Below are 26352 nucleotides of genomic sequence, written 5' to 3'. Positions count from 1 at the left end.
CCTTGAGGAGCCTACAGGGATTCAGGCACATTCGACGCCTTGGGTGGACTGGTTTCCTAACAAGATCTCTGGCCCGTGAAGAGGGATTTATGGGTGGCCCCAGGAAGAGTGGACTCCAGTGGAAGTTCCAGAAGGTCAACATAGGAGAAGCTGAGTGTCTGTCGGATCGGCCGCCATTTTAAAATTGAGATCAGATGTTTTGGGACCAGCTGGTGGAGGTGGAGCCAATCTTCACCTCCATCTCCTTCCAAGACTGTCCTTTGATGATGCAACCATGAGAGTGTGGCCACTGTACCCAGGCAGCCTCATGGGGACATAGCATCTGAACCTTACAGGGAAAGAGTCTCAGGCAGAAGCACATGTTTCCATGAGGGTCTTCCAACCTAATGGGAGAGTCAGGCGAGAGGGCTGGGGAGAAGCATTCTAGAAAGGAAGCTGGAAGACTAGCTCGGGGGACCAAAGCTCGAGGGTCTCCAAGACCCAAGAGGTGAAGCTTATGGACAGAACAGGTGAGGGGTTCATTTACTATCCGAGGGCATTTCCTAACAGCCTCGTTTGTACGCTGCACCTCTGAAACAAACCCCGTTGAAAGTACATTTATTTTCCCCAGTTTAGTAAGATTTTCTTTTCCCCACACATAGTATGTTATGATTGCCTTCCCGGTGGCATCTCATACTCTATTCTTCCAACAGGTGCCCTTGGCATGGAAAGCCTATAGGAATAGTCTTTGCTTCCACTGATAAATATGTTTGCTCCCGTTTCTCTTAAAGCCCGTAGCCCTCTTTGCTTCCCTTTTTTCCCCATTTGCTAGAGACGTGATTACAAGAAATATTTCACTCTCACCTAATTCTGTTAGAAGAAGAACAATTGCATGAATACAAAAACTGGCAACTGCCCCTTGACCTTGATGTCTGGGCCACAATAGGTTATGGAGAAAACAGGGTGTGAAAGGCATGCAAATAAGAGAACCGCTAGGGGCGTCTGAGTGGCTCAGCCTGTTGGGTGTGTGACTCTTGCTTTCGGCTCAGGTCACGATTTTGCGGTTTGTGGGTTCGAGCCCCGCGTCGGGCTCCATGCTGGCAGCGCGGAGCCTGCCTGGGATTTTCTCTCTCTCTCTGCTCCTCCTCCCCCTCGCTCGCTCTCTTGAAATAAATAAACTTAAAAAAAAAAAAAAGACCGCTAAAGGAGCTCCCCTCCCCCCGCCCCATTGGGAGGTGGGGTGATCACAGCCCACTCTGGCCATGTGGAAATACAGGTGTGGTCAGATTTCATAATTTTTAAAGAGAAATCCAAAACTGGAATTATTAATTTAAAATTATCTCTTGTTTTTTTTAAGTGTTGGAAGCTAATCCAAAAGAGTATTTTTTATTTTAAAATTTTAAATGTTTTTTAAAATTTATTTCTGAGAGAGAGAGAGACAGTGTGAGCAGGGGAGGGTCAGAGAGAGAGGAAGACACAGAATCTGAAGCAGACTCCAGGCTTTGAGCTGTCAGCACAGAGCCTGATGTGGGGCTCGAACCCATGAACCATGAGATCATCACCCGAGCCAAAGTCAGATGCTTAATTGACTGAGCCACCCATGTGCCTTCACAACAGTATTTTTAAAACCCCTTGCAAGCCACACCAGACAGGACCCTACTGACTTCTGGTTTGTGACATTTGTTTTATATTATGCAAGAGGGAGGTGCACCAGTAAGGGCAGAGTTATTTCTGTTAATGTGAGCTAATTTGTTCCCACTGGCTCCGGAGACTCTTCATTTATGGAAGGAGGGTCACTATTAACAGTTCATCATTGTTCATCATACGAATAGGACACAGGAGGAAAACCATGTAATTACCCTAATAAGATGCGCCCTGATGAAAATGAGTAGTGACTGGGAAGGAAAAGCCTTTGTCAGGATGATAAATGTTTCCATCTCTATCCAAAGACAACATGATACCTAGTGATGATTGGAATAGGGAGCAAAAGTAGTCCTTGATAATAAAAGCATTCCTGTGAAAATGAGGATCAAAAAGCAAGGATGTTACCCTGTGGATGGTGTCGATATTCTGAAATCCAAGGGAAATCAATAAGAGTAGAGAAATGAATAAGACAAATAAGCTCTTTTTGAGATGAGGAAGGAAACATCAAGCTTATCTCTCTTTGTAAAAGATACGATTGTCTGCCTAAGAATCCAGCTGATGAACTGAACAACGTTTAAAGCCTATGAGAGAGTTCGGTAAGTAGCTGGACACGAAAATGACTAGATGACCTCCGTAGTTTTGGTCATTCAGCAATGACCACATAGAAAATAGATCTCATTCACCCTAACCAGAAGAACACCTAGGATTTGGAAATCCAAGAGACCCAGAAAAGCCACAACAATGTTGAAAGAAACCCAGAGGGCCCAAACTCCCTGATGTCAAAACTTACAACAAAGCTATACAGGTAGACATATAGATCTGTGGAATAAAATTGAGGGTTCAGAACGAAACCCACGCATTTACAATCAATTGATTTTCGACAAAGGTGCAAGGCAAGACAAAGGAGGAAAGAATTATTTTTTCAAAAACAATACTGAGACCTACTTTTAAGAGTTAAAGCTAGGGCGTCTGGGTGGCTTAGTTGGTTAAGCGTCCAACTTTCGCTTAGGTCATGATCTCGCAGTTCGTGGGTTCGAGCCCCGCGTCGGGCTCTGTGCTGACAGCTCAGAGCCTGGAGCCTGTTTCAGAGTCTGTGTCTCCCTCTCTCTCTGACCCTCCCCTGCTCACGCTGTCTCTCTCTCTCCTAGAAAAAAAAAAAAAAAAAAAAAAAAAAGAGTTAAAGCTGCATGGGGTTCCTGGGTGGCTCATCCAGTTGAGCATCCAACTTTGGCTCAGGTCATGATCTCATGGTCCATGAGTTTGAACCCCACGTCAGGCTCTGTGCTGACAGCTCAGAGCCTGGACTCTGCTTCGGATTCTGTGTCTCCCTCTCTCTGCCCTGTTCACGGTCTCTCTCTCTCTCTCAAAAAAAAAAAAATAGACTTTTTTTTTTAATTTTAAGAGTTAAAACTGTTTTGGCAGAAAACAGGTGTAAATCTTTGTGACCTTTGGAGTAGAGATGGATTTTTAGATTCGACATCAAAAGCATAAGCAACAAAAGAGAAAATTGGATACGGTGGACATCACCAAAATTAACAACTTTTGTGCTTCACGGACACCGTCAAGAAACAAAAGGCAACCCATGAAATGGGAGACAATTTCTGCAAATCATATACATAAGGGACTTGAATCCAGAATTTGTAGAGAACTCCTATGACTCAATAATAAAAAGACAACCCAATTGAAAAATGGGCAAAAGATATGAACAGGTATTTCTCTAAAGAAGATAAACAAATGTCCAACACGTATGTGAAAACAATGAATGCTTAACATCATTAGCTATCAGGGAGATGCAAATCAAAGTCACAGTGAAATACCACTTTATACCTACTATAATCAGAAAGACAGTTAATAACAAGCATTGTCAAGAATGTGGAGAAATTGGAACACTGCTGATGGGAATATAAAATGGCATAGCTGGCTTGAAAGACAGTCTAGCAGGTCTTCAAAAGGTTAAACGTAGAATTTCCTTATGACCCAACAATTCCATTCTGAGTATATGCCCAAGACAAGTAAAAACATGTACACACAAAAGCTTGTACATGAATGTTCATAGCAGGTTTATTCATAATAGCCAAAAAGCAGAAAAAACACAGATGTCTATCAACTGATGAGGGGTAGATAAAATGTGGTACATTCATTCAATGGACCATTATTTGGCCATAAAGAGAAATGAGGTACTGATTCATGCTACAATATGGGTAAACCTTGAAAACATTATGCAAATGAAAGAAGCCATTACAAAGGACCACGTACTATGGAATTATCCATTTAGACGAAATGTTCAGAATAGACAAACCCACAGAGAAAAAAGTAGATTGGCAGTTGCTGAGGGCTGAGATGGTTGGAATAAAACAGGGAGGGAATTTTAACGGGTATGGGATTTCTTTTTGGGTGGATGAAAATATTCAAAATGACAATTGTACAGCTCTGGATGTGCTTGAGCCATTTCACTGTCCATTTTTTAAAAAATGTTTTTTATTTATTTCTAGGAGAGAGAGAGAGAGACAGCGTGAGCAGGGGATGGTCAGAGAGAGAGGGAGTCACAGACTGAAACAGGCTCCGGGCTCTGAGCTGGCAGTCAGCACAGAGCCCGACGCGGGGCTCGAACCCACGAACCGCGAGATCATGACCTAAGCAAAAGTCGGACGCTTAACCGACTAAGCCACCCAGGCGCCCCTCACTGTCCATTTTAAATGGGTGAATTGTATGGTATGTGAATTACAGCTCAATAAAGCTGTGATTTTAAAAAACTATAAACTTTGTTATAGGATACAAAAGTAGCCTTGCATAAATGGAAAAACACCTTATGTTCTTGAATTGGAAAACAATATTATAAAAGGTATCCATTCTTTCCCAGTTGAATATATAAATGTAACACAGTTTCAATCAAAAGCCAAATAAGGCTTTGGGTGAGGGGGACAAGGAGATTAGCAAGATGATTTTACATTGTATCGTGGCTGTGTGAGAATAGCCAAGAAACTTTTCAAAAGGTTTAGTGATCAGAGGAGTTCCCATAGAAGATAGGAAGATGTTCTATAAAAAATCACAGAATTCCATAAAATCACTATAGTACTGTATGCAGAAAGTATGACACCAGTGAGGCCAAACTGATCTGTCGGAAACAAACACAAGTATCTGAATGAATTTCATATGTGATAAAGAATATAGGGTCGATTATCCAATAATGGATCAGGACAACTAACTAACCGTGAAGAGAAAAAAATACGAATGCGCTTCTACCTCAAATCTTATACACAAAAAACTAATTAAAGATCCACATGTAAAAATTAAAACAAGGGAAGTCAGAAGGAGAAAGGCTGTGTGTATATAACGCTGGAATTTTAGCTGGCTTTTTAAAGCCTAGGCCAAAATCAGACGTCATGAAAAAAAAGTGATTTGAATATTTTAAAGCAAAATAACTTCTGTACCTGAAACACGACCATAAACATCAAGTGGAAAGGTAGATGGCACACGAGGGCAAGATGTTCGAAATAATAAAGGATTCCATCCTTCATATAAGATATGTTTTACATTAAAAAAGTATATACCCAAAAGAAAAGTGATCTGAGCAGATAAGTTGACAATTCACCAAATATATACAAGTGCCGTAAGTATATGAAAAAATGTTCAACTATCAGGGAAAAGGTAAATTAAACCAATGAGATGTAAACTTCCATCTGACAACGAGGCAAAGATCTGAGAAATTATATTACCCACAGTTTCCAAACATGTGGAGACCTACTTCTCATAAACTGTACTATAAGTATAAATTTCGTATTGTGTATGGAAACATCAAAATACGTATACTCTTTAATCTAATAAGGCTGCTTCTAGACCTGTATGTAAAGGAAAAATAAATCAATCTTGTATGCACAAGAATATTAATCACCAGTGTGCTTATAATTTAAAGCAGTGAAAAATTGATAAGTAACATGAATATGTAAACATAGAGAATTAGTTTTAAAATATGCTTAATCTATGCAATAGTAAAGTATTAGGAACAATTAAATAATTTTACAGAAGAACATTTAATAAAATGGAAAGGTATCCATGAAATATGAAGTTTAAAATATAGTTTCAAAACAGTATATAACTTTTTGACCTAGAGATTCCATTTCTGGGAATCAATCTTATAACAGTCATGTACGTGTGTGTGTGTGTGTGTGTGTGTGTGTGTGTATAAACACATACATAATGTAAGCTTCTAATCTCATACACACACACAAAACAGCAAGAAAGGAGGAAAAAAGAAACAGAAAAAGTGAGAAACGTAGAAACCAAGCTAACATGGTAGAAATAAGCAAAACTATATCAATTGTTATAATGAATGTAAGTGAAACAAAATGATCTATTAACTGTCAGAGATTGCTGGATTGGATAAAACCCAATTAGTTGCAGTTTATGATAGTCAAATCTGAGGGATGAAGACCTAAAGGGGTTGAAAGTAAAAGGCTGAAAAAGTAAACACCAAGCAAATACTAACTAAAATAAAGGCAGTTGGTTGTGTTAGTTTCATATTAAAATAAACAATATTATTAGAGCTAGAGATAGTCATTATATAGTGATACAGGTTTTAATTCACCAACAGATGGAACGTATCTACACCAGCACAAAACTAATTTTTAAAAATCTAAAAAATACAGCTACACCTGGGTGGCCCAATCAGTTGAGCATTGGACTCTTAATTTCAGCTCAGGTCATGATCCTGGTGTCGTGGGATTGAGCCCCGCATCATGCTCTGTGCTGAATGTTGACCGTGCTTGAGATTCTCTCCCCCTTTGCTGCTCTCCCCTGCTAACGTTGTCTCTCTCTCTCTCTCTCTCTCTCAAATAAAACTGAAATAATTAATCAATTAATACTTTTTTAATCTAAAAAATATATAAAGCAATGGTTAATAGAACTACATGAAGAAGCAGAGAAATTCACTGTCATTGTGGTAGCTTTCAACAAGCCTCTCTGAATGGTTAAGGCTGCAAAAAAAAAGAGTGTAGTAAACCTATAGAAAATTTTATGAAAACCAATTAAAGTGACCTTGATGAACATATATAGACCCCTACATCCAACAATTGGAAAAAATCATGTTCATCTCAAGCACGCATGTGACATGATGGAAATTAATCATGTGCACGGTCACAAGCCAAGTCTTAACAAATTTCAAAGAACTGATATTATACAGACTACGTTCCTGCCCATGGTGCCATTACATTAGATATCAATAACAAAAAACCTTAAAAATTACTATGAAATTTGACACTTTTGAATAGCCACTGGCTGAACGGGAAAAAAAATCACAACGGGAAATTTTTTTTTTACTATTTAGAGTTGAACAGTAATGAAAATATTACATATCAAAACTTGTGTGATACAGTAAAAATAGTAGATAGAAGAAAATTTATAGCTTCTTAAATTTTAGTCTAAGAACAAAGGCTGAAAATTAATTAGCTAAGTACCTAATTTTAGAAGTTAGAAAAAGAAAACAGAATAAATCTCTACTCTACCCCCCAAAAAAGGGAGATCATAAAAATAACTGCCCAAACCAATGAGACAGAAAACATATTCACCAGAGTGAGCAAAATAAAGCCATAGATAGTTGTTGAGAAAGACAAATACATATCTGGGAAGGATATGTATTCATTAGGGATGAAAAAAGGAGATGTAACTACAGATATAGTGAAGATTACAAAATAATATAACACAACAAACAACTTTATGATAACACACTTTAAAGCTTAGACGAAAGGGGATTTTTTTTCCTAGAAAGAATAATTTAATAAAACCAACGTGAGAAGAAACAGAATCCCGACAAGCCCATTGCAGTAAAAGCGAAAATTTAAAATCCTTTCACAAAGGCAATCTCAGCTAATTTCCAAAGAACAGATCATTCTAATTCTATATGAACCCTTTTGGACAACTGAAGAATGAATAGTCCGCAACTCATTCTATGAGACCACCGTAAGCTAGATACTCAACTTTGAGAAAGATGAGAGACAAAAAGGAAAATTCTAGGCCAGCTTATTTGTGAATCTAGATGCAGGGATATTAAGAGGCCAAAACAGATTATACATTATGGCCATATGGGTTTATCCCAGGAATCCATTAGAAAATTCTAAGATGTCATTCATCATATGAACAGTGAAAAAGGAGAAACGTCATGTAATTCTCTGGTTGGATCCTGAGAAGGCATTTGGTAAAGTCCTTTATGAAAAAAGCCAAAAACTTTTAGAAAACTAGGAATAGAACTTCCTTAATCAAAGGGGAGACTGGGTGGCTCAGTCGGTTGGGCGTCAGACTTAGGCTCAGGTCATAATCTCACGGCTCGTGGGTTCGAGTCCTGAGTTGGGCTCTTTGCTGCCAGCTCAGAGCCTGGAGCCTGTTTCAGATTCTGTGTCCCCCTCTCTCTCTGCTCCTCCTCCACCCTCCCTCTGTCTCCCTCTCTCCCAAAAATAAATAAACATTAAAAAAAAAACTTCCTTAATCTGAAATAGAGTCTCTACCAAATACCTATAATAAACAATTTCAGTGAGGAAATATTGGAAGTATCCTCTTTAAAATTGCATGCTATTGGGGCGCCTGGGTGGCTTAGTCGGTTAAGCATTCGACTTTCGCTTAGGTCATGATCTCGCGGTTCGTGGGTTCGAGCCCCGCGTCGGGCTCTGTGCTGACTGCCAGCTCAGAGCCTGGAGCCTGTTTCAGTCTGTGACTCCTTCTCTCTCTGACCCTCCCCTGCTCACGCTGTCTCTCTCTCTCTCCTGGAAATAAATAAAACATTAAAAAAATAATAAAAAATAAAAAAATAAAATTGCATGCTATAACATAGATGAACCCTGAAAAGTTTATTCTAAGTGTATTTTGGTCTCTGAGGTGTAACGGGGTTCTTCAGCCCCATTCCCATGTTCTAGAATGCTCTCAGTGATGTCTTATTCTTTAAACAAAATATTTTAGTGTTTATTTTTGAGAGAGAGACAGAGTGTGAACAGGGGAGGGGCAGAGAGAGAGGGAGACAGAATGGGAAGCAGACTCTAGGCTCTGAGCTGTCAGCACAGAGCCCGACGCGGGGCTTGAACTCATGAACCGTGAGATCATGACTTGAGCCGAAGTTGGGCGCTTAACCGACTGAGTCCCCCAGGCGCCCCAAGTGATGTCTTATTCTTGAATAGATGTTGGTTGTTCTTCTTGTAAGGTGGGGGGGGGGGCAAACTCAGGAAAGACTATGTTGACATCTTCGTGACTATATGGTGAAAGAAGCCAGTCACAAAGGACCACATACTGTATGGTTCCATTTATTATGAAACACCCAGAACGGGCAACAAATCCACAGAGACAGAAAGTAAATTGGTTTCAGTAACCAATTTGGTAACCAAGCAACCAAGTCAGTGGTAGCTTGAGGGGGAGGCAGTTGGGGGAAATGGCGGGGAGCGGGTGGCGACCGCTGAAGGGTAAGGGTTTCTCTTTGGGGTGATGAAAATGTTGATTATAGTAATGGTAACAGCGCCTTGAATATGCTAAAAACCATTTGACTGTATACTTCAAATGGGTGAGTTGTCTGGTATATGCATTTTATCTCAATAAAACTGTTTTTGAAAGTGCAGAGAATGAACTGCGGGGTGTTGTCAAGAGCAGTCAGTTTGGAATTAAAAATAAAACATCTGGATTCAAAAAAGAATCAAGTACGGGGCACCTGGGGGGCTCAGAAAGCGTCCGACTTCAGCTCAGGTCATGATCTCGCAATTTGTGGGTTCGAGCCCCGCGTCAGGCTCTGTGCTGACAGCTCAGAGCCTGGAGCCTGATTCGGATGCTGCGTCTCCTTCTCTCTCTGCCCCTCCTCTGCTTGTGATCTGTCTCTCTCTATCTCTCCAAAATGCATAAATGTTCAAAAAAAATTTTTTTTAAGAATCAAGTACAAGCCAAGGGGGTGCAAGTTTACCACTTCTATTCACCATTGTATCAGAGACCGTAGCCAGAACGTTAGGATAACAACAGCACAATGTGAAGTCATCGTGAAGGAAGAAAACAATCCAAAGATTTTTTTTTGTCTCTCTCTCTCTCAAAAATAAATAAACATTAAAAAAATTTTATAACAAAAAATATTTAAACCACTTTAAAATTAGTAGTTTCTGTTAAATAACAGTATAAGGAAAGTGAAAAGCCAAACCTCAGATGTGGAGAATGTACTTCCAACACATATAAGTGACATTGAACAACCAGAATATATAAGACGCTTTTATACGTCAGTCAGTTAAAGAAAACATCTGAGTAGAAAATGGACAAAAGACATGAACTTGCACTTCATAGGGGAAAAAAAGCATGGCCTATAAACATATAAGATGCATGACCTCATTAGTAATCAGCAAATTAAAACTACCAAAGTGGGTATAGTGGTTACTTCTAGGAAAGTGAGTTATGATCAGAGAGAAGCCCATGGCAGGCGTGTTAGTTTATTTCTTGGTGGTAGTTACACATTTCCTAATTATGTATGAAGCTGTGCGTGTGTGCTATACACCCTTTCATGAACGCACGTGGCATTTCACAATTTTAAAAGTTTTAGACGTTCTTTAAAGGCAGAGATCTTTTTTCTTTTCTCTTTATATCAACATTTGCAGCAATGTTGTGTGTTTCTGGAAGCCATCGTCTCTCCTTAAGGTAGTTCCACCTCATTCTGTTTGACACTAGACCATCTCATCGTGTTATCGTAAGTTTGTCTTAAAATGCAACGTCGTGGCCAGCATTTGCCGGCACCTGGGAGGAGCCGCATTGCCCCTTGAGCACGAAAACCAACAGCATTTTGAGATTCCAAGTTTGATGTCTCATCTCAGACCATCATGTCGACGGTGCATCAGTCTAAGGCAGACTTCATGGTGGTCTCTTTCCCCACTTTCCTTGATCCTGGCTGTCCTGAATCCCATAACTGCACCCTGGGTCTGTAGCCTCTGCTTCCACAGCAGCAGCAGATCTGATTAACCCTGTTCTTTCTAAAGCAGGGCTCCTTAACCATTTTTATATTGTGGCCCCTTTGGTAGCTCAATGAAGGCTGTGCGTCCTGATTCAGAATAATGTTTTAAATGCAAAGGTAGGGGCGCCTGGGTGGCTTAGTAGCTTAAGCGTCCAACTTTCGCTTAGGTCGTGATCTCGCGGTTCGTGGGTTCAAGCCCCGCGTCGGGCTCTGTGCTGACAGCTCAGAGCCTGGAGCCTATTTCAGAGTCTGTATCTCCCTCTCTCTCTGACCCTCCCCTGCTCACGCTGTCTCGCTCTCTCTCTCCTAGAAATAAATTTAAAAAAAAATTAAAAAAAATAAATGCAGAAGGTAAAGCCCATAAGATTACAAAGGAAAACAATTTTACTATAGTACAGGTTTTTTTTTTTTAAGTTTATTTACTTAATTTGAAAGAGAGAGAGTGTGAGGATGAGGGGCAGAGAGAGAGGAAGAGAAAGAATCCCAAGGGGCCGCCACACTGCCAGAGCATAGGCCCTGAGGGGCTTGATCCCACAAACTGCGAGATGGTGACCGGAGCCAAAATCAAGAGTCAGACCCTCCACCCGACGCAACCAACTGAGCCACCCAGGCACCCTTACCGTATTACAGTTTTAACGTAAATAAAAACAAATCAGAAATCCAGTAACAAGTGCTTCCTTATGAATGTGCAAAATTACACGACCCCATAGCAGATCCAATGGCTGTCATCAGGTCTTTGTAGCGATACACGTGAATGGTATTTCAAGCTCTCTGTAAAAACTCTAATGCGATATAAAATACCTGTTCATCGGCCGGGGACTGAGTCACGGGGACCGTTGGTTGACACTCCTGTGATTTGTTGCAAGCATTCATCATTAAAGGCAATGGCAGATTTTGGTTGGAGGTGAGTGAAAATCAAGATGTGTATTCTCCCCTGCGAAGTCAGGCATTCCAGAAGACGCCAGAAGGCTGAGTAGAGACTTGCTCCCACGAGGGGGCGCTGGTATTTAAGAAAGAGGAGTTTGCTCCTCGGGCTAAGAGTCAAGTGCCCATGACGGGCCCTGGGAGGGCTCAGACGTCACCACCCAAAAGCATCTCCGGTCTCCTGCCTCCACACCCTCACACGCACACACCCCATTGACGGTGCAGGTACAACTCTTGGTGGGACCCCCTGACACTCACGCAGAGCCCTCCCGGGGCCGGCGAATCATCTGCCAACCAGCCCTGAGAGGGTTTCGCCAACATGGCTGCCCAGCTCTGGGTCCTTGGCTGTGAGGCTAGTCCGGGTCAGCAAGAATCCCCAGAAATACCAGTGGGTCTGATTCCGGGCCCACAGCTTGGGGCCCTGCTGTCCTCTGTTCTGCAACTGATGGGGAGCCGGGGGCAGCTTCTGAGGAAATCTGAGGAGGGCCTTCTGGAAAGTTCTCTGCTCTGTCTACGCACAGCACGGGACATAGGCAGCTCTCCCCCCGTGGGGGCTCCCAGGGATCGGCAAGGCTGCCTTGAGATCATTTGAGAGGCCATGTGGCACAGTGATTGAGAAGCAGCCTCCCCACCGCCCGGCTTAGAAACCCTAGCCCCTCCACCTGCATTAACAGGTGGCTTCAGGCAGGTTATATAACCTGCGTCCATTTCCTTCTCTCTGAGATGGAGATAATGGCAGTACTGACCTTATTAAGGCTGCTAGATGGAGTCAATGCCCTGTTACACAGAAAGCACTTAAAAGAGCGCCCGGCTCCCAGGAAATGCTAAATGAGAGCTTGCTATTGCTGATAATCGGCACCAATTTAATAAAAACAATGAAATACGTCAACTGTTCCTTTGTTCCTCGCCTCCACTTACCCAGACGCCGCCTCCAATGCCTTCCCCTTCACGACTCTGTTTTAATCCAAGAAATAAATCTCTTGTGCTTTTCTGAAGAGCTTTTTCTTTTTCCTCCCAGACTTGCCCCTCCCTTCCCCCTCCCCCACCGCGACCTTCCCTGGGGACAGCAGAGGAATAAGCAAGGGGGACGGAGCCCAGAGACCTGAGTCCTGCCCTACTTCTGTGTTTCTCCTCCTTGAAGCCTCAGCTAAATGTCCAGGGTCCTTTGATCTTTTTTTTTTTTTAAATATTTTTTAATTTATTTCTAGGAGAGAGAGAGACAGCGTGAGCAGGGGAGGGTCAGAGAGAGAGGGAGACACAGACTCTGAAACAGGCTCCAGGCTCTGAGCTGGCAGTCAGCGAAGAGCCCGACGCGGGGCTCGAACCCACGAACCGCGAGATCATGACCTAAGCGAAAGTCGGACGCTTAACCGACTAAGCCACCCAGGCGCCCCAGGGTCTCTTGGCCTTAAGAGGCAGGATGTGTTATTATTCAAGCATGGCAAGGTCAGGAGAGCTGAAGGTGATTGTCACCAAAGAGACAGGCTGTTATTCACATTTCCCACACCACACAGGGTCTCCTGGGGAAGCCCCGGGTGGCTTTCAAGGCAGAAGGAGGGGCTCCTGGGTGGCTCAATTGGTTAAGCGTCTGGCTTTGGCTCGGGTCATGATCTCGCAGCATGTGAGTTCGAGCCTCGCATCAGGCTCTGTGCTGACAGCTCAGAGCCTGGAGCCTGCTTCGGATTCTGTGTCTCCTTCCCTCTCTGCCCCTCCCCTGTTCACATACTTTCTCTCTCAAAAATAAACATTAAGAAAATTTTTTTAAAGGAAGGAGAGAAAAGGGAAATGAGATGGGAGGTTTGGTTGTGGCTCCTATGGCAGGCTGGGCAGGGTACACAGGCTCAGGACTGGCTAGTCTGAACCATTCCAGCAAGTTCTGGTGTTGAGGGGCTGTCTTGAATTATCTGATGCTAGGTCTGGGGTGGTGAGGACTGGGGTGGGGGGAGCTCAGGTGTGCTTGCATATCAAAAGCACCCTCATGGGGTGGGGGGTCCCTCGCTAGCTCTAGAATTATCAAACCTTGGGATCTGCAAGACCTCAAAGGCCAAGCACCAAGAATCCAGAAAATAAGAAAATAAAGCTGATCCAACCCACAACAGCCGCTATGCTTTCGTCAGTCTCTTGACGCACATCCAGCCTGTGTGTTCCTGTCATGACCGTGACTTTTTCTCTTATCTGGGGACTCAGACACAGACGTTAAGGAGACAGTCTCTGCGAGCGGCATCTCACCAAGATGGCGAAATGGAAGACCCCAGGCTCGGACCCCCTGATAAAGAGCCACACCCGGGCAGGTATCCACAAACAAAATAGCTCCAGGAGACTTCAGGGGTCTGCTTAAGAAGCTTCACCAACACCGAAGGACAAAAACCCCGAGAATAACCACTCAAAGGAGGGTAGGAAGAAGGGCTTCATTTTGGCTGCATTACCCCATCCCTTGGGAGGGCCCTGCTCAGAGCCAGGAGGGGACACCTCGCCTAGACAGAGTTCCCCTTGACAGGGAAAGAGAGAGAGGAGCGAGCCACCAGCTCGCCCAGCCGTTCAGGGTGCTGCATGGAGGGCCCGCTTCAGAGAGACTGCTAAGGCTGGGAAGCACAGAGACGGTTAGGAACCGAGAAGAAAAGCAGGGGCCGCCGGTATGAGCCATACAGCGGGAGCGACCGTGCAGGTGACCCAGCAGCCCCCCCACGGAAGAAACTAACACCCAGCCCAGTGGCCTCAGCCCCCTGCCGATACCACCACTGGTTTTCACCCCACTGGCACTCACGGTTATGGACACCAATCCCGGGAGCCCCTTTCTCCTCCGGGGCTCCCGCCAGAGCCCGGGGTCCGCATGGGCAGCTGGCCCCAGTCTCCGCAGCCCTGCGAGTACAGGACGCCAGCCTGGACCCTGGCCGCTGGTCCCACCCCCGTGAGAGGCTGGCCTCCCCAGCTGTGCACCTGTGGCCGTGTGCGCATGGAGTCCGCTCGGCTCATTGCAACCAGCCCCTCTAGCCGCACCCCTGCCTTCTGCCAGCCCCACCCCGGCCACTGTCTGCTTCTGTGCACCTGCCCCAGGTGGGAGTCTGCAGCCTCCGGAGTACATGCCGACAGCCCGGGCCCCCACAGCTGCCGGCGTGCCTGCCGCCCGGGCGCCCAGCGCTATGGGTATAATGACATCTGGCCCCAGCCGCTGCACGGGCATCTGTAACGGAGGGTGTGCTCAGCATGGCTCCAGCTGCGGCCACCTGCCCTGGCCTCTAACTGCTGGATCTGGAAGCACAGCCAAGGACGCCAACAGTTGCTCAAGGACCACACAGTTATCGCTGTTGAAGACTCCAGTAGCCTGGGCTGACAAGGCATCGTGGGCCCAGAGCTGCCCCCACCCCCCCGCCCCCTGCACCACGACACCCAGCGTCACAGAATGTTCCAGCATGCCCCTGACCCTGGGTGAAGGTCTTTCCCTTATCTTACATCACTCATGAAAGTTAACCTGAAATGGGTTGACTTCAATATAAGACCTGAAGCTGTAAAAATGCTAGAGGAAAGCATAAGGGGAAAGGCTCCTTGACATTGGTTTTGGCGAACGTTTTTCGGATATAGACACCGAAAACACAAGTAACAAAAAGCAAAATCAACAAATGGGACGACGTCAGACTAAAGAGCTTTTACACGGCAAAAGAGACTGAGAACGAAATGAAAAGGCAGCCTATGGAATAGGAAAACATATTTGGATTCCATCTACTGATCAGGGGTTAATATCCAAAATATATAAAGAACTCATAGGGAAGCCTGGGTGGCTCAGTGGGTTAAGCGTCTGACTTTGGCTCAGGTCATGATCTCACGGTTTGTGGAGTTCGAGCCCCCCGTCGGGCTCTGTGCTGATAGGTCGGAGCCTGGAGCTTCCTTCAGATTCTGTGTCTCCCTCTCTCTCTACCCCTCCCCTGCTCATTCTCTGTCTTTCTCTGTCTCAAAAATAAAATAAAAACTATAAAAATTTTTTAAAAAAGACTCATATAATGAAATAGAAAAAATAAACAATCATGTAAAAATAGGCAGAGGACTTGAAAAGACATTTCTCCAGAGGAGACGTGCAACAGTCCGAGTACATGCCAAGCTGCTCAGCATCACTAATCATAAGGAAGTGCACTTCAAAAGCTCGCTCGCAGCCAGGGGGCACCTAGCTGGCTTAGTCAAAGGAGTGTGCAGCTCTTGACCTCTGGGTTGTGAGTTTGAACCCCACTCTGGGTGTAAAGATTACTCAAAAATAAAACCTTGGGGTGCCTGGGTGGCTCAGTCAGGTGAGCATCCGGCTCCCCGCTTTAGCTCAGGTCATGATCTCATGGTTGGTGGGTTCAAGTCCTGCACTGGGCTCTGCACTGGCTCTGCTTGGGATCCCCCCCTAGCCCCTTCTTTTCTCACTCTCCCTCTCAAAATAAATAAATAAACTTTAAAAATTTCTTTAAAAAAAACCATAAACAATGTCATGCTAACCTGTTAGCATGGCTTTTAATAGAAAAGCAGAAAAGGGAATAAATTCTAGCCAAGGATGGGCACCATCGGTGGGAATGTAGATTAGCGCAGCCACTGTGGAAAGGAGTATGGAGGTTCCTCAAAAAAATTAAAAATAGAGGGACGCCTGGGTGGCTCAGTCGATTAAGCGTCTGACTTTGGCTCAGGTCATGATCTCACGGTTCATGGGTTCAAGCCCCGCGTCGGGCTCTGTGCTGACAGCTCAGCGCCTGGAGCCTGTTTCAGATTCTGTGTCTCCCTCTCTCTCTCTGACCCTTCCCTGCTCATGCTGTCTCTCTCTCTGAAATAAATGAAAACATAAAAAAAGTTTTTTTAATTAAAAATAGAACTACCCTATGACCCAGTAACCTCACTTCTAGGGCTATATCCAAAGGAAAGGAAATCACTAGCTCAAAGGGATATACGCATCGCCATGTTCACTGCAGTGTAATTCACAAGGGCAAAGACATAGAAATAACGACTGCAGCCACCGACAGATACATGGATTAAATAAAGCGTGGTCTATAAATACAATGGACTGTTATTCAGCCATAAAAAAAGGCGATCTTGCCATTTGCGACAACATGGATGGGCCAAGAGGCCATTATGTCAGGGGAGACACATCAGACAGAGAAAAACCAATACTGTATCATCTCACCTGCACGTGGAATCTAAAAGCATCAAACTCACAGATACAGAGAATAGAGCAGGTGGTTGCCAGGGGGCAGGGGATGGGGAAACGGAGAGATGTGGGTCCAAGGGTACAAAGTTTCCATTATTGGATGAGTAAGTTCCTTGGATCTAAGGTGCAGCCTAATGCCTATCATGTAACAACCTTGTATCATGTGCTTGGAAGTTGCTACAGGACCAGACCGTCTGCTGTTCTCACTTTAGTAACAACCACCGCAAAACAGTAACTATGTGAGGTCAAAGATGTGATAATTCACTTTATTGTAATCATTTCTGCAATATATATGTGTATCAAAGCATTGCATGGTACACCTTAAACTTATACCGTGTTGTATGTCAGTTATATTCCGATAAAGCTAGAGGGAAAAATTAAAAAAAAACAAAGCAAAACAAAATAGAAAGAAGATGCAAGCCAGCCTCTGGAGTAAGACGATTTGGAGCCAATGGCTGCCCTGTCACTTTGCTGCTGGGGACTTGGGGACAATTACTTCACCTCTCCGTGCCCCAGTTTCCTCGTTTGTAAAACAGGGCTTAAAGTACCTTATTTTATACCACTGTGAACGGTCGACCTGATTCCCATAAAGCTCTTAGACCAGGCCGGGCCCACAGTGCGGGATCAAGGAATGTTGACTGTCATAACTTCTTGACGGCATCAAGCTGCCTCCTGGGATCGGGACTTTACCTGTGCTGTTCTCACCACTGGGAAGTCTCTTCCCTGCTCTCTTCACCTGACTGTCACCTCACCGATCAAGTCGCAACATGAAGGTCACTCCCTCGGTGATGCCTGTGACGCCGGAGTCCCAGCCGCCCCCCCAGCCCCCTCCCCACCTCCCCTGCCCCGACTCCACTCACCCTACCTGGTTTCCATATTTCTTGTAACGCTCGCCCTAGCTGCAGCCACATAGCTGTGTTAGTGTCTGTCTTTTCCACCTCTGATAACAGGGACTGTGTGTGCCAGTTCCCACTATACCATAGTACATGGCATACAGGAGGCGGTTAATACAGGTCTGTGCACTAGATAAGCCACGTGGGCTTACAGCCGCAGGTGTCTGGATGTCTGAGTGCGAAGACATTTGGGCTGCTGTCCGAAGAGCGGAAGTACAGCGAGTTAAAGGCTTCTGACTCCTTTGTTTGAGGGCCGGAAGCACTCTGTACCCTTTGGCTGGCCTTTTTTAGACCAGAGAGTCTGCAAGGAAATTCTGGAGGTGTCAAAACCTGTGTTGTCGCTGACCAGCTGGCCCCAAGATACCAATTGGCAGAAGGGGTGGAAACGGCCGCCCTGCTCGGGAGAGATCCAGTCTGGCTTTGCTAAACTAGCTGGATTCCAGAAATACCAGCGGGGAGATTGGGTCATGTCATACCTGCCTCTCGAGACAAACAAGCTGAGAGTTGGGGGGAGGAGGGGGAGGGGGAGAGGTGCCATCACTATCAGGAGGAAGGAGAGGCCAGCTGCACGGACCGGAAAAAAAAAAAACCCTAGCAGGTGGAGGTGGACATAATTGATGGAGCCCAGGGAGCAAGCTCGTACACGCCAACATGTCAAAACTTTGTCGCAACGCGCTCTGGCCTGGCTGGCCCCCTCCCTGAGCTGGGATAGCTGGAGACTGACAAGCTAAGCAAATGTACAGCAGGAAATTCTCGTAAGCCGGGGGTTTGCTCCGAGGCCCTGGCCCCTGGGGCTAAAATCAGGATTACGTCTGTGCTGATTTACTTCCCAGCTGGGTTTTAGGAAAAGCTCAGAAAGACCACTGGGCTGCGCCTGAGATTGGCAGATGAGGCCAGCCTCCCTCAGCTGCCCCCCCCCCCCCCCGCTTTTCAGGACAAAAAGCTCCGTGTACGGAGGTCCCGGGAGAGAAAGGCCCCATCCCACAGCCTCCCAATTTCTGGAACTCTCTCCGAGTCCCAGCTCTTGTCCCAGACAAATGGATTTGCAGGGACTAGAGGAAAGCAAATGCCTTTTACAGGTTAAGCCCCAGGCAGACTGAGGGTCAGCTTTGCCAGAAATGCCCAAAGCAATTTTGACCCCGGATCAATGGTTCTCCAGGCAGATGTTATTGTCCAGCTGAAGGCTTGTGGTGAAGCAGTTTGGGCCGTCACGGGGATGGGGGACACTACTACTCGCTGGTAACCAGGGACCACAGGTACCGGACATTTGCAATGTACACAGGGGACAGTCACATCCAACTTTTTTTTTAAATTTTCTTTTAATGTTTTATTTATTTCTAGGAGAGAGAGAGAGAGAGACAGCGTGAGCAGGAGAGGGTCAGAGAGAGAAGGAGTCACAGACTCCGAAACAGGCTCCAGGCTCCGAGCTGGCAGTCAGCACAGAGCCCGACGCGGGGCTCGAACCCACGAACCGCGAGATCATGACCCAAGCGAAAGTCAGACGCTTAACCGACTAAGCCACCCAGGCGCCCCCCAACTTTTAAGAGTCCCACGGAACATTTGTAAAGATGAAAACAAAAACCATCCAAGCCCAGAGCCCAGTTGTATTTTGCCAACGAACACAAAGGATTTGCTTTATTTTGTCATGATGCACCGCTGCAACATACACTATTGGTTAAGCATCCGACTTCGGTTCGGGTCATGATCTTACCGCTCGTGGGTGGGTTCCAGCCCCGCGTCAGCTCTGTGCTGACAGCTCGGAGCCTGGAGCCTGCTTCCGATTCTATGCCTCCCTCTCTCTCTGCCCCTCCCCTGCTTGTGCTCTGTCTTTCTTTTCCAAATATAAATAAAAACATTTTAGAAAGTGGAGGGGCACCAGGGTGGCTCAGCTGGTTAAGCGTTTTAACAGACACTAACATTTCCAGGAAGGCAACTCGATCAAAACACACTGATCGCTTTGGAAAATCACATTGCCCGGGGAGTCTGTCGCTCAAGGCTGTTTGAGTTACCGGAGCTACACACCTCTCCCAGACTGCCTTTGTTCCCTGTTTCCTGGTAAGTCTACTCTGAGACCGCAGCATTCAAATTCTTCCACCGTGTCATTCAACGTGGCTGTGTCCAAACACCGACAGGTCGAAATGCAAGTTATTTTACTACACGTGACTTCATTTCTATTTCTTCCTCATGTTGGTCTCGGGGTCTTACGCTGGGAGAGGAAGCTGTGTGTGTGTGGAAACTATATCATTATAAATTTCACTTCAGGATGATAAGGGAGGGTGTTACGAAATATTTGTATTAATAAGGGGGAGGATGCTTCATATCCTTCGTTTGATGGCGGGACATGAGCTTAGGCATGTCGCCAACATCTTACCCAAGACCATGCACTTCGTTTGTACGCATGCACTGGATTCTCTAGACTGGAGAAGACTTTTCCCAGGGACTAGAGAAAGTTGCTGCATTATGCCGCTATGCGTAGCTCACAGATAAAGGCGCAAACACAGCAGGAGCAAACTGTTTGCTTGGTTTATCGAAGCCCAGGGTTAACCACTCCAGGTGGTTCGTCTCCGCCACCTAGTGGGACATGAAAAAATAGCAGGTCTGTGAACGAGGTCTAGCACTTGTGGGATGGCTCACAATAACTGAGCGAGCAATACTATCAGCTAACACTTATGGAGCGCCTACTGCATGCTACCATTTCCTAAATGTTAACTCATTCTCTCCTCATGGCGTAGGAACTGTGATCCCCGTTTTGCGCATAGAGAAGCAGGCACGGAGAAGGTTAAGTGTCTTGATTATGTCCGAGGATCTGGCCAGAGCCAGGGCTGGGATTGACCCTGGACATCTGGTGCCACCATTGCTTCCAATCACCATGCCACGGCCCTGCCAGTGGCTGCTCTCTGGGGAGACACTATTCTGAGAGTCAAAGTCCACGGAGTCTGCAAGGCTACCGTAGCCACGTCTCTCAGGGCGGGAGGATTGCCAAGGAAAAGAGGAAGAAGAACAGGATATTAATCCCCTAGTGTTGACTTTGCAAGGGCTCTGGACATCTTTGTGCGTAGCACAAGGCGGCTGTTTCATTCTTTTGGCAGATCCTGGGCCCCTGAAATAGCTAATCCCCCCCCCAATTATGCCCAAAAAGAGACCACATTTCCTCGTTCACTTCTGCATCACCAGTTCTTAGCCCAGCACCTGATATGTACTGTGTGCTCAGTACATACTTTCTGTGTACCACCTGTAATTGAGGCCTAATTTGCATACTATCCATTCATCCGTTTAAAGTGCGTAATGGTTTTCCAGGGGCATCTGGGGGGCTCAGGCAGTTAAGCGTCCATCTCCTCGGTTTCACGATCTCACGGTTTTATGAGGCTCGAGCTCAGCGTTGGCCTTTGCACTGTTAGCACGGAGTCGGCCTGAGATCTCCTCTCTCTCTCTCTCTCTCTCTCTCTCTCGGCCCCTTCTCCTGCTCATGCTGTCTCTGTCTCTCTCAAATATAAATAAACTTAAAAAAAACTCTTTAAAGTGTATGACAGTTTTTAGTATTTTCACAGGGTGTCTGCAACCACCAGCAGACTTCATCCCCCTCAAAAGAAAGCTTATTCCTCTTTCCATTCATTCCCCAGAGCCCCCAGCCCCCACCCCTAAACAACCACCAATCGCCTTTCTGTCTGTAAGGATTTGTCCCTCTGGACATATCCTAGCAAATGGAACCCTAGAACACATGGCCCTTGGTAACTGGTTTCTTTCACTTAACATACCGTTACCAAGGTCCATCAGTTTGTAGTATGGATCCTTCATTCCTTTCTATGGCTGAAAAACATTCCGTTATATGAATATGCTGCATTTTGTTTATCCCTCCATCAGCTAATGGCCATTTGGGTTATTGTGAGTAACGGCTACTATAAATATTTGGGGACACGTTTTGGTGTGGACTTAGGTTTTCATCGCTCTTGGGTATATATCTAAGAGTAGAATTTCTAGGTCATATGACAACTGAATGTTTAACCTTTTGAGGAATTGCCAGGCTATTTTCCAACGGCCACACCATTTTTTCCCCTATCCCCATCAGGAACGCACAAAGGTTCCAATTTCTTGACGTCTTCGCCAACACTTGTTATTGCCGGCCTTTTCCATTAGTCATCCCACTTGGTGTGCAATGCTGCCTCCTTGTGGTGGCTCACGTGGTTTTCAATCGCACGCTAAGAGGCTCCCAGACAGAGTCCCATCTGTTCCTTTTACAGCAGAAGCGATGAAACTGAGCGCAGAAGGGAGTAACCCAAGGGCAATAACAGTAATCGGTAAAGGATGCAGCAAGAGAAACCATATGTTTGCTTTTTCTTTCAAGAAAGTGAAGAACACTAAAGCCAGGTGGCCTAAGACAGAGAGAGAGAGAGGTCTGAATGATGTTATTCTCTGAAACCTGGGAGAAGGTTTTGCAGCCTTAAAAATGAGAAGACAGGGGCGCCTGGGTGGCTTAGTCGGTTAAGCGTCCGACTTTCGCTTAGGTCATGATCTCGCGGTTCGTGGGTTCGAGCCCCGCGTCGGGCACTGTGCTGACTGCCAGCTCAGAGCCCGGAGCCTGTTTCAGTCTGTGACTCCCTCTCTCTCTGACCCTCCTCTGCTCACGCTGTCTCTCTCTCTCTCCCTCTCTCTCCTAGAAATAAATAAAAATATTTTTAAAAAAATGAGAAGACAATGAATCAATAGCTAGTGACTACACGGTTAGGTTTGGGTAGGCGCTAGTTGCCTTAGCCATAAAGCAAAGCAAGTTTTCCCCCTTCACTTCCCTGTTTATTGCTTCACAAGGTCCCTAACCTGCAAAATTGGACGTGTCAATAAAGGGTTATGGCTGCTGTATCCTAAAGGATCCTATGTCTACCTCGTGTCTGCAGAGATGTGAACAGAGAGACATCGTCGGACCCGTAGAGACTCAGAAAGTCCACCATCCACCTGTCCTTCCTCCAGGCTTCCTCAGAGCAACATCTCAGTCCTGCCAGAAACGACCGTAGGAAACTCAGGAACGGGGAAGGCGTTGGCATAAAAGAAATAGTAAACAGTGAAAACAGGACACCTGAGTTAATTATTAATGCAGCTTGAAATCCCAATATAAATGTCAAAAAATAAGTTTTTTGAAAGGGAAGACACATGATTTACCATTTTGATCATGGCCTGGAGCTACGGTGGTGGTTGGTGCCTGCCAGCCTGGCCCGCAGCGCGGGGAGCTCGGCGCGGGGTCCCTGAGGTGCCGGGCCGCGCGCGAACGCAGCCACGACCGTGAACTTGGAGGAGCCAACACAGGAGAATCGCTCGAGGCTCTTTCCAGGCCGAGCCCCGCTTCTCGCCGGAGGAGCTGAGGTGCCTTCAGCCTTCCCTCGGGTCCTCTTAAACTTTTCTGTTTCAGGAGTGTGAGTGACACTCTCCCCCCCCCCCCTTGGTTTTAAGTGGCGACGCTCTGCCTCTGTTTTATCGCCCCGGGTCCTGTCCGCGGTGACTGGGGGAGGCGTGTCAGCTCGCCATCTTGGATCAAGGGCGACAGGACCGGTTTCCCGCGGACCCAAGGCGCGTCCCGAGGTGATGACAGTGGGGGACGGAGTCGCACGTCCTTGGACAGGACTTTCCAACCCTCTCCTCCCCCGGCGCGGCCCTAGCACCCGGTCCAAAAATAGCTCTCGCCGCCCCCCAGGCCGTCCTAAGCTAGAGTGCGTAGGATGAGCGGCTCCCTCTGGGGCACCCGGGGGTCCCCAGCTGCCCCCACCGGCCCTCGCGTGCCCCGGGCTGCGCGCGGCGGCGGCGGGCCCCGCAGGGCGCGGAGCGGGGGTGCGCGGCCGGGGCCGGGCCCGGGGCGGGCCGGCAGCAGGGTGGCCGCGGGGTTGAGGAGCCGCCGGCGCCCGGCCGGCCTGACACCACCTGGCGGAGTCTTGGGGAAGAGTCTTAAAGGCGCGCGCTCCTCCGCGCCCCTCGCACTCCAGCGGGAGCCGCCGAGAGCTCGCCTCCCTCTCCCGCCCGGCGCCTCGGGAGGTAAGTGCCGTGCGCCCAGCCGGAGTCGGGGCCCCAGGGTGGGGGGGCGGCCCCGCGCTCGAGGAGCCCCGGCCGGCGCTGCGGTCGGGGCGGGGGGCGGCGCCCAAGTTTGGGGGAGGCCTCGGAGGGCAGCGGGAGCGGCGCCGCGCCGCGGCGGGGACGGGCGCGGGGAGCGGCGGGCTGGGGCGGTCCGGGGGCCCCCCGACCCCGCGCCGCCTCGGGGACCCGCCCCCGCGCCCGGCGCCCGGCCGAGCCTCCGCCCCGCGCCCCGCGCACTTGGCGCGCTCTGCCCGCGGGCCCCGGGCGAGCCCCGAGCCGGCCGGAGCCGCGACCCCCGCCCCGCGCCCCCCCCCGCACCCCCCCGGCCGCCCGGCCCCTGCGGCCCGCTCGCCCCGCGGCCGCGCCGGGTCACGCCGGCAGGTCGCGCTCGGCCGCCGGCCAAGCCCTCCCGGGCCCCGCCGCGCCCGCGCCCGCGCCCCGGGCCACCCCGCCCGGCCTCTCGGCGCTGCGCCCCTCGCCTTCCCCATCTCCAGCCGCTCGCTATTTTCACACCTCCCGGTGCCCCGGCCCCGGCGCCCGATTCAGTGCTTAGTAATTAATTTGGCGTTTCAGAATGGTCAGCGGGCTGGATAATGGGCGCATTCATCCCCCGGGCTAATCTGAACAGAGGTGGGAAGAAAGGCTTTCACAGACAGAAAATGCCATTCGCCGAGCGCTCAAAGGGGCTGTCACTCCCAGAATAAATCGCCGCCGCGCCCGCCGGCTTCCCCGGCCGTTTCCACACCGCCCCGGCCCGCGCCGCGGACCCGCCGGCCTCGGCCTGGGCTCCCGGGCATCTCCCTCGAGGGCCTTCGACGGGGAAGCCGGGCGAGGGCGAGACCCGGGCGCGGTCGAGGGGAGACGGGGAAGCCGGGGGCTCGGGTTAAGGCCGCGGGGGACAAAGAGCTTGATTAGAAAATCAAATGCTAAACTAGAAGGAGGCGCTGCTAATTCGAGGCGCGGACGTTGGAGCGGGGCCTCGGGATGCATCCGCCCCAAAGCCCGGGAGGAGGGCCCGCGGCCCGGGGGCGCCCGTGGCGCGCCCCAGGTCACGCAGCAGGCTTCTGGATCGCCCGAACTGTAAATGGAATCCAGCGCGCAAGCCCGAGATGGTAGGAACACGGCCTGCTGGTGCAATCCCGACCCCCCCCCCAGACGCTCCGTTCTGGGTTCCCCGCGGGACCAGCTCTTTAGCCCCGGGGGCCTGGAGAGGGGGCGCCGTGCCGGCCTCGGCCTCCAGCTCGCCGCTCCTTGCGCGCACCCGAGGGTCTGCCCGGGTGCATCTGCTGACTTCCAGCGGCTTCGTCCTGTGACCCCTTCTGGGCCCGAGGTCGCCGCGAGTGTTGGGCACCCACGGTCTTCGAGGCCTGAAAGCGGGGGCCTTTCCGCGGCGGCGGCGCGCGCTGCCCTCTGGCGACGCCGGACAGCGCGCCGCAGCCGCCCCCTCGCCGGGCGGGCCGCGCCCCGACAGCGCCCCCAGCGCGGCCGCGGAGGCTCGGGCTGGGCAGGGCCGGCTCGGCTCTCCCCGGGGCGACGCTCCAGGCGCTTGATTTTCCTGCCGCGGGCGCTCGCCTGGGGTCCGCCTGGAGGCGCAGGAGCCGCGACGCTTCTTCAGATCCAACCTCGGCTCGGTGGAGACGCTGGAAAGACCAGGGTGGAGGGGGAAGGGCCTTCCTGGAATCGCTGGATGCGTGTCCCGGGGCTTATCGGGGATGGATCTCAAGCCTCCTGACCCTCTTTCTGAGCGGAAGTCGCTCTTCCCTTCTCAGACTCGGTTTCCTTGTCTGCAAAGCAAAGATGAAAGTGGGGACCCTCCGAAGAAGGATCCCATACACCCCTCACGCCCCCAGCCCCCAACCAGCTGACGTCAGGCCAAGTCTTTACCAGCCCCTCTGCCTGGAGTCTCAGTGACTCCTCCCCAAACTTTTCCTCGGGCTGCTTCCACCCACCCTTGCTGTTTCTGGGTTCAAGTACCCAGCTCTCCTCGAAAGCGCACCACGCAGCGGCTGGAAGGGACCTTTCAAAGGGCACCTGCGGCCCCCTTGCCAATGGTGATGAGTGCTGGCCGGTCTGGCCCGGGTCATCCAGCTAGTTGGTCAGAGGACCCCGATTACAGTGGATTTCTCAGACTCTGGCATCGGCCCTGGGCCGGATCCCCCAGAGAGGACTTCCCTTGGCCTGAGGAGGAGCCCAGAAATCTGCATTTTAAACAAGCTTCCCGAAGCATTTAATGATGCAGGTGGCATAGGGACTATTTTTAGGGACATAGCTGGGGAAACGGGGCTCTGTCCCCAGCTGCCACTCCCTTCCCAGGACCCTGTGCTTCATATTTGATCGGCAGTAAGCCTTAACTGCCCCCACTGGAGGCCCGAGGTGGGGGGGGGTCTACTTCTAGGGGATACCTGGGGATCCCCTGAATGTGCAACCTGTGAGGGAAAGGCTGTGGGTGAGCTGGGCACCCCACCAGCTGAGGGTGGTCGAGGTGCGCTGCAGACCGACTGGACGTTGAACCCCCAAACCTAGGGGCCTTTTGTTACCAACGCGCTTTCACAGCTGGACCTAACACTGCACCGCAGGCCCCCCACGCCCAGAGACCCCCTACCCCCTTAGCAAGGCAAACCCCGTCCACACCAGGGACTGAGCAGCCTGCCCACTATAGGGGTTCCGTGCCAGCAATAACCCAGGTGTGAGCTGTAGCCCAGAACCCCCAGCACCTGCCCCTTCCACCAGGCTGG

General features: G+C 48.8%; 2 protein-coding genes across 2 annotated transcripts in view; both read left to right on the top strand.

Annotated features, from left to right (window-relative positions):
- Positions 1–14330: 14330 nt before the first annotated feature.
- On the top strand, positions 14331–24532 carry LOC120231462 (translation initiation factor IF-2-like). The gene is made up of 3 exons (XM_039231633.1): positions 14331–14683; positions 23530–24136; positions 24317–24532. Exons 1-3 carry the CDS (start codon positions 14331–14333, stop codon positions 24530–24532), a joined length of 1176 nt encoding a protein of 391 aa, XP_039087564.1.
- Positions 23518–26352, top strand: part of NTN1 (netrin 1) — a 186114-nt gene continuing 183279 nt past the window's right edge. Inside the window, exon 1 of the mRNA XM_039231558.1 lies at positions 23518–23578. The gene's annotated coding sequence lies outside the window, so the exon portion shown is untranslated. The remainder of the gene's footprint in view (positions 23579–26352) is intronic.

The sequence above is a fragment of the Hyaena hyaena genome, unplaced genomic scaffold, assembly GCF_003009895.1.
Source record: "Hyaena hyaena isolate Hyena2069 unplaced genomic scaffold, ASM300989v1 scaffold_58, whole genome shotgun sequence".
NCBI lineage: Eukaryota > Metazoa > Chordata > Mammalia > Carnivora > Hyaenidae > Hyaena > Hyaena hyaena.
Note: the sequence above shows the minus strand (reverse complement) of the source record. Positions and strands in the feature narration are given on the sequence as shown.

Excerpts from the sequence above, each read along its gene's own strand:
- LOC120231462 (XM_039231633.1), top strand. The coding sequence starts at position 14,331 with ATGGGCAGCTGGCCCCAGTCTCCGCAGCCCTGCGAGTACAGGACGCCA. Across the intron at positions 14,684-23,529 it reads CAGCCGCTGCACGGGCATCT|CGGGAGCCGCCGAGAGCTCG; the intron begins GTAACGGAGGGT and ends CTCGCACTCCAG. Across the intron at positions 24,137-24,316 it reads CGCTATTTTCACACCTCCCG|AATAAATCGCCGCCGCGCCC; the intron begins GTGCCCCGGCCC and ends TGTCACTCCCAG.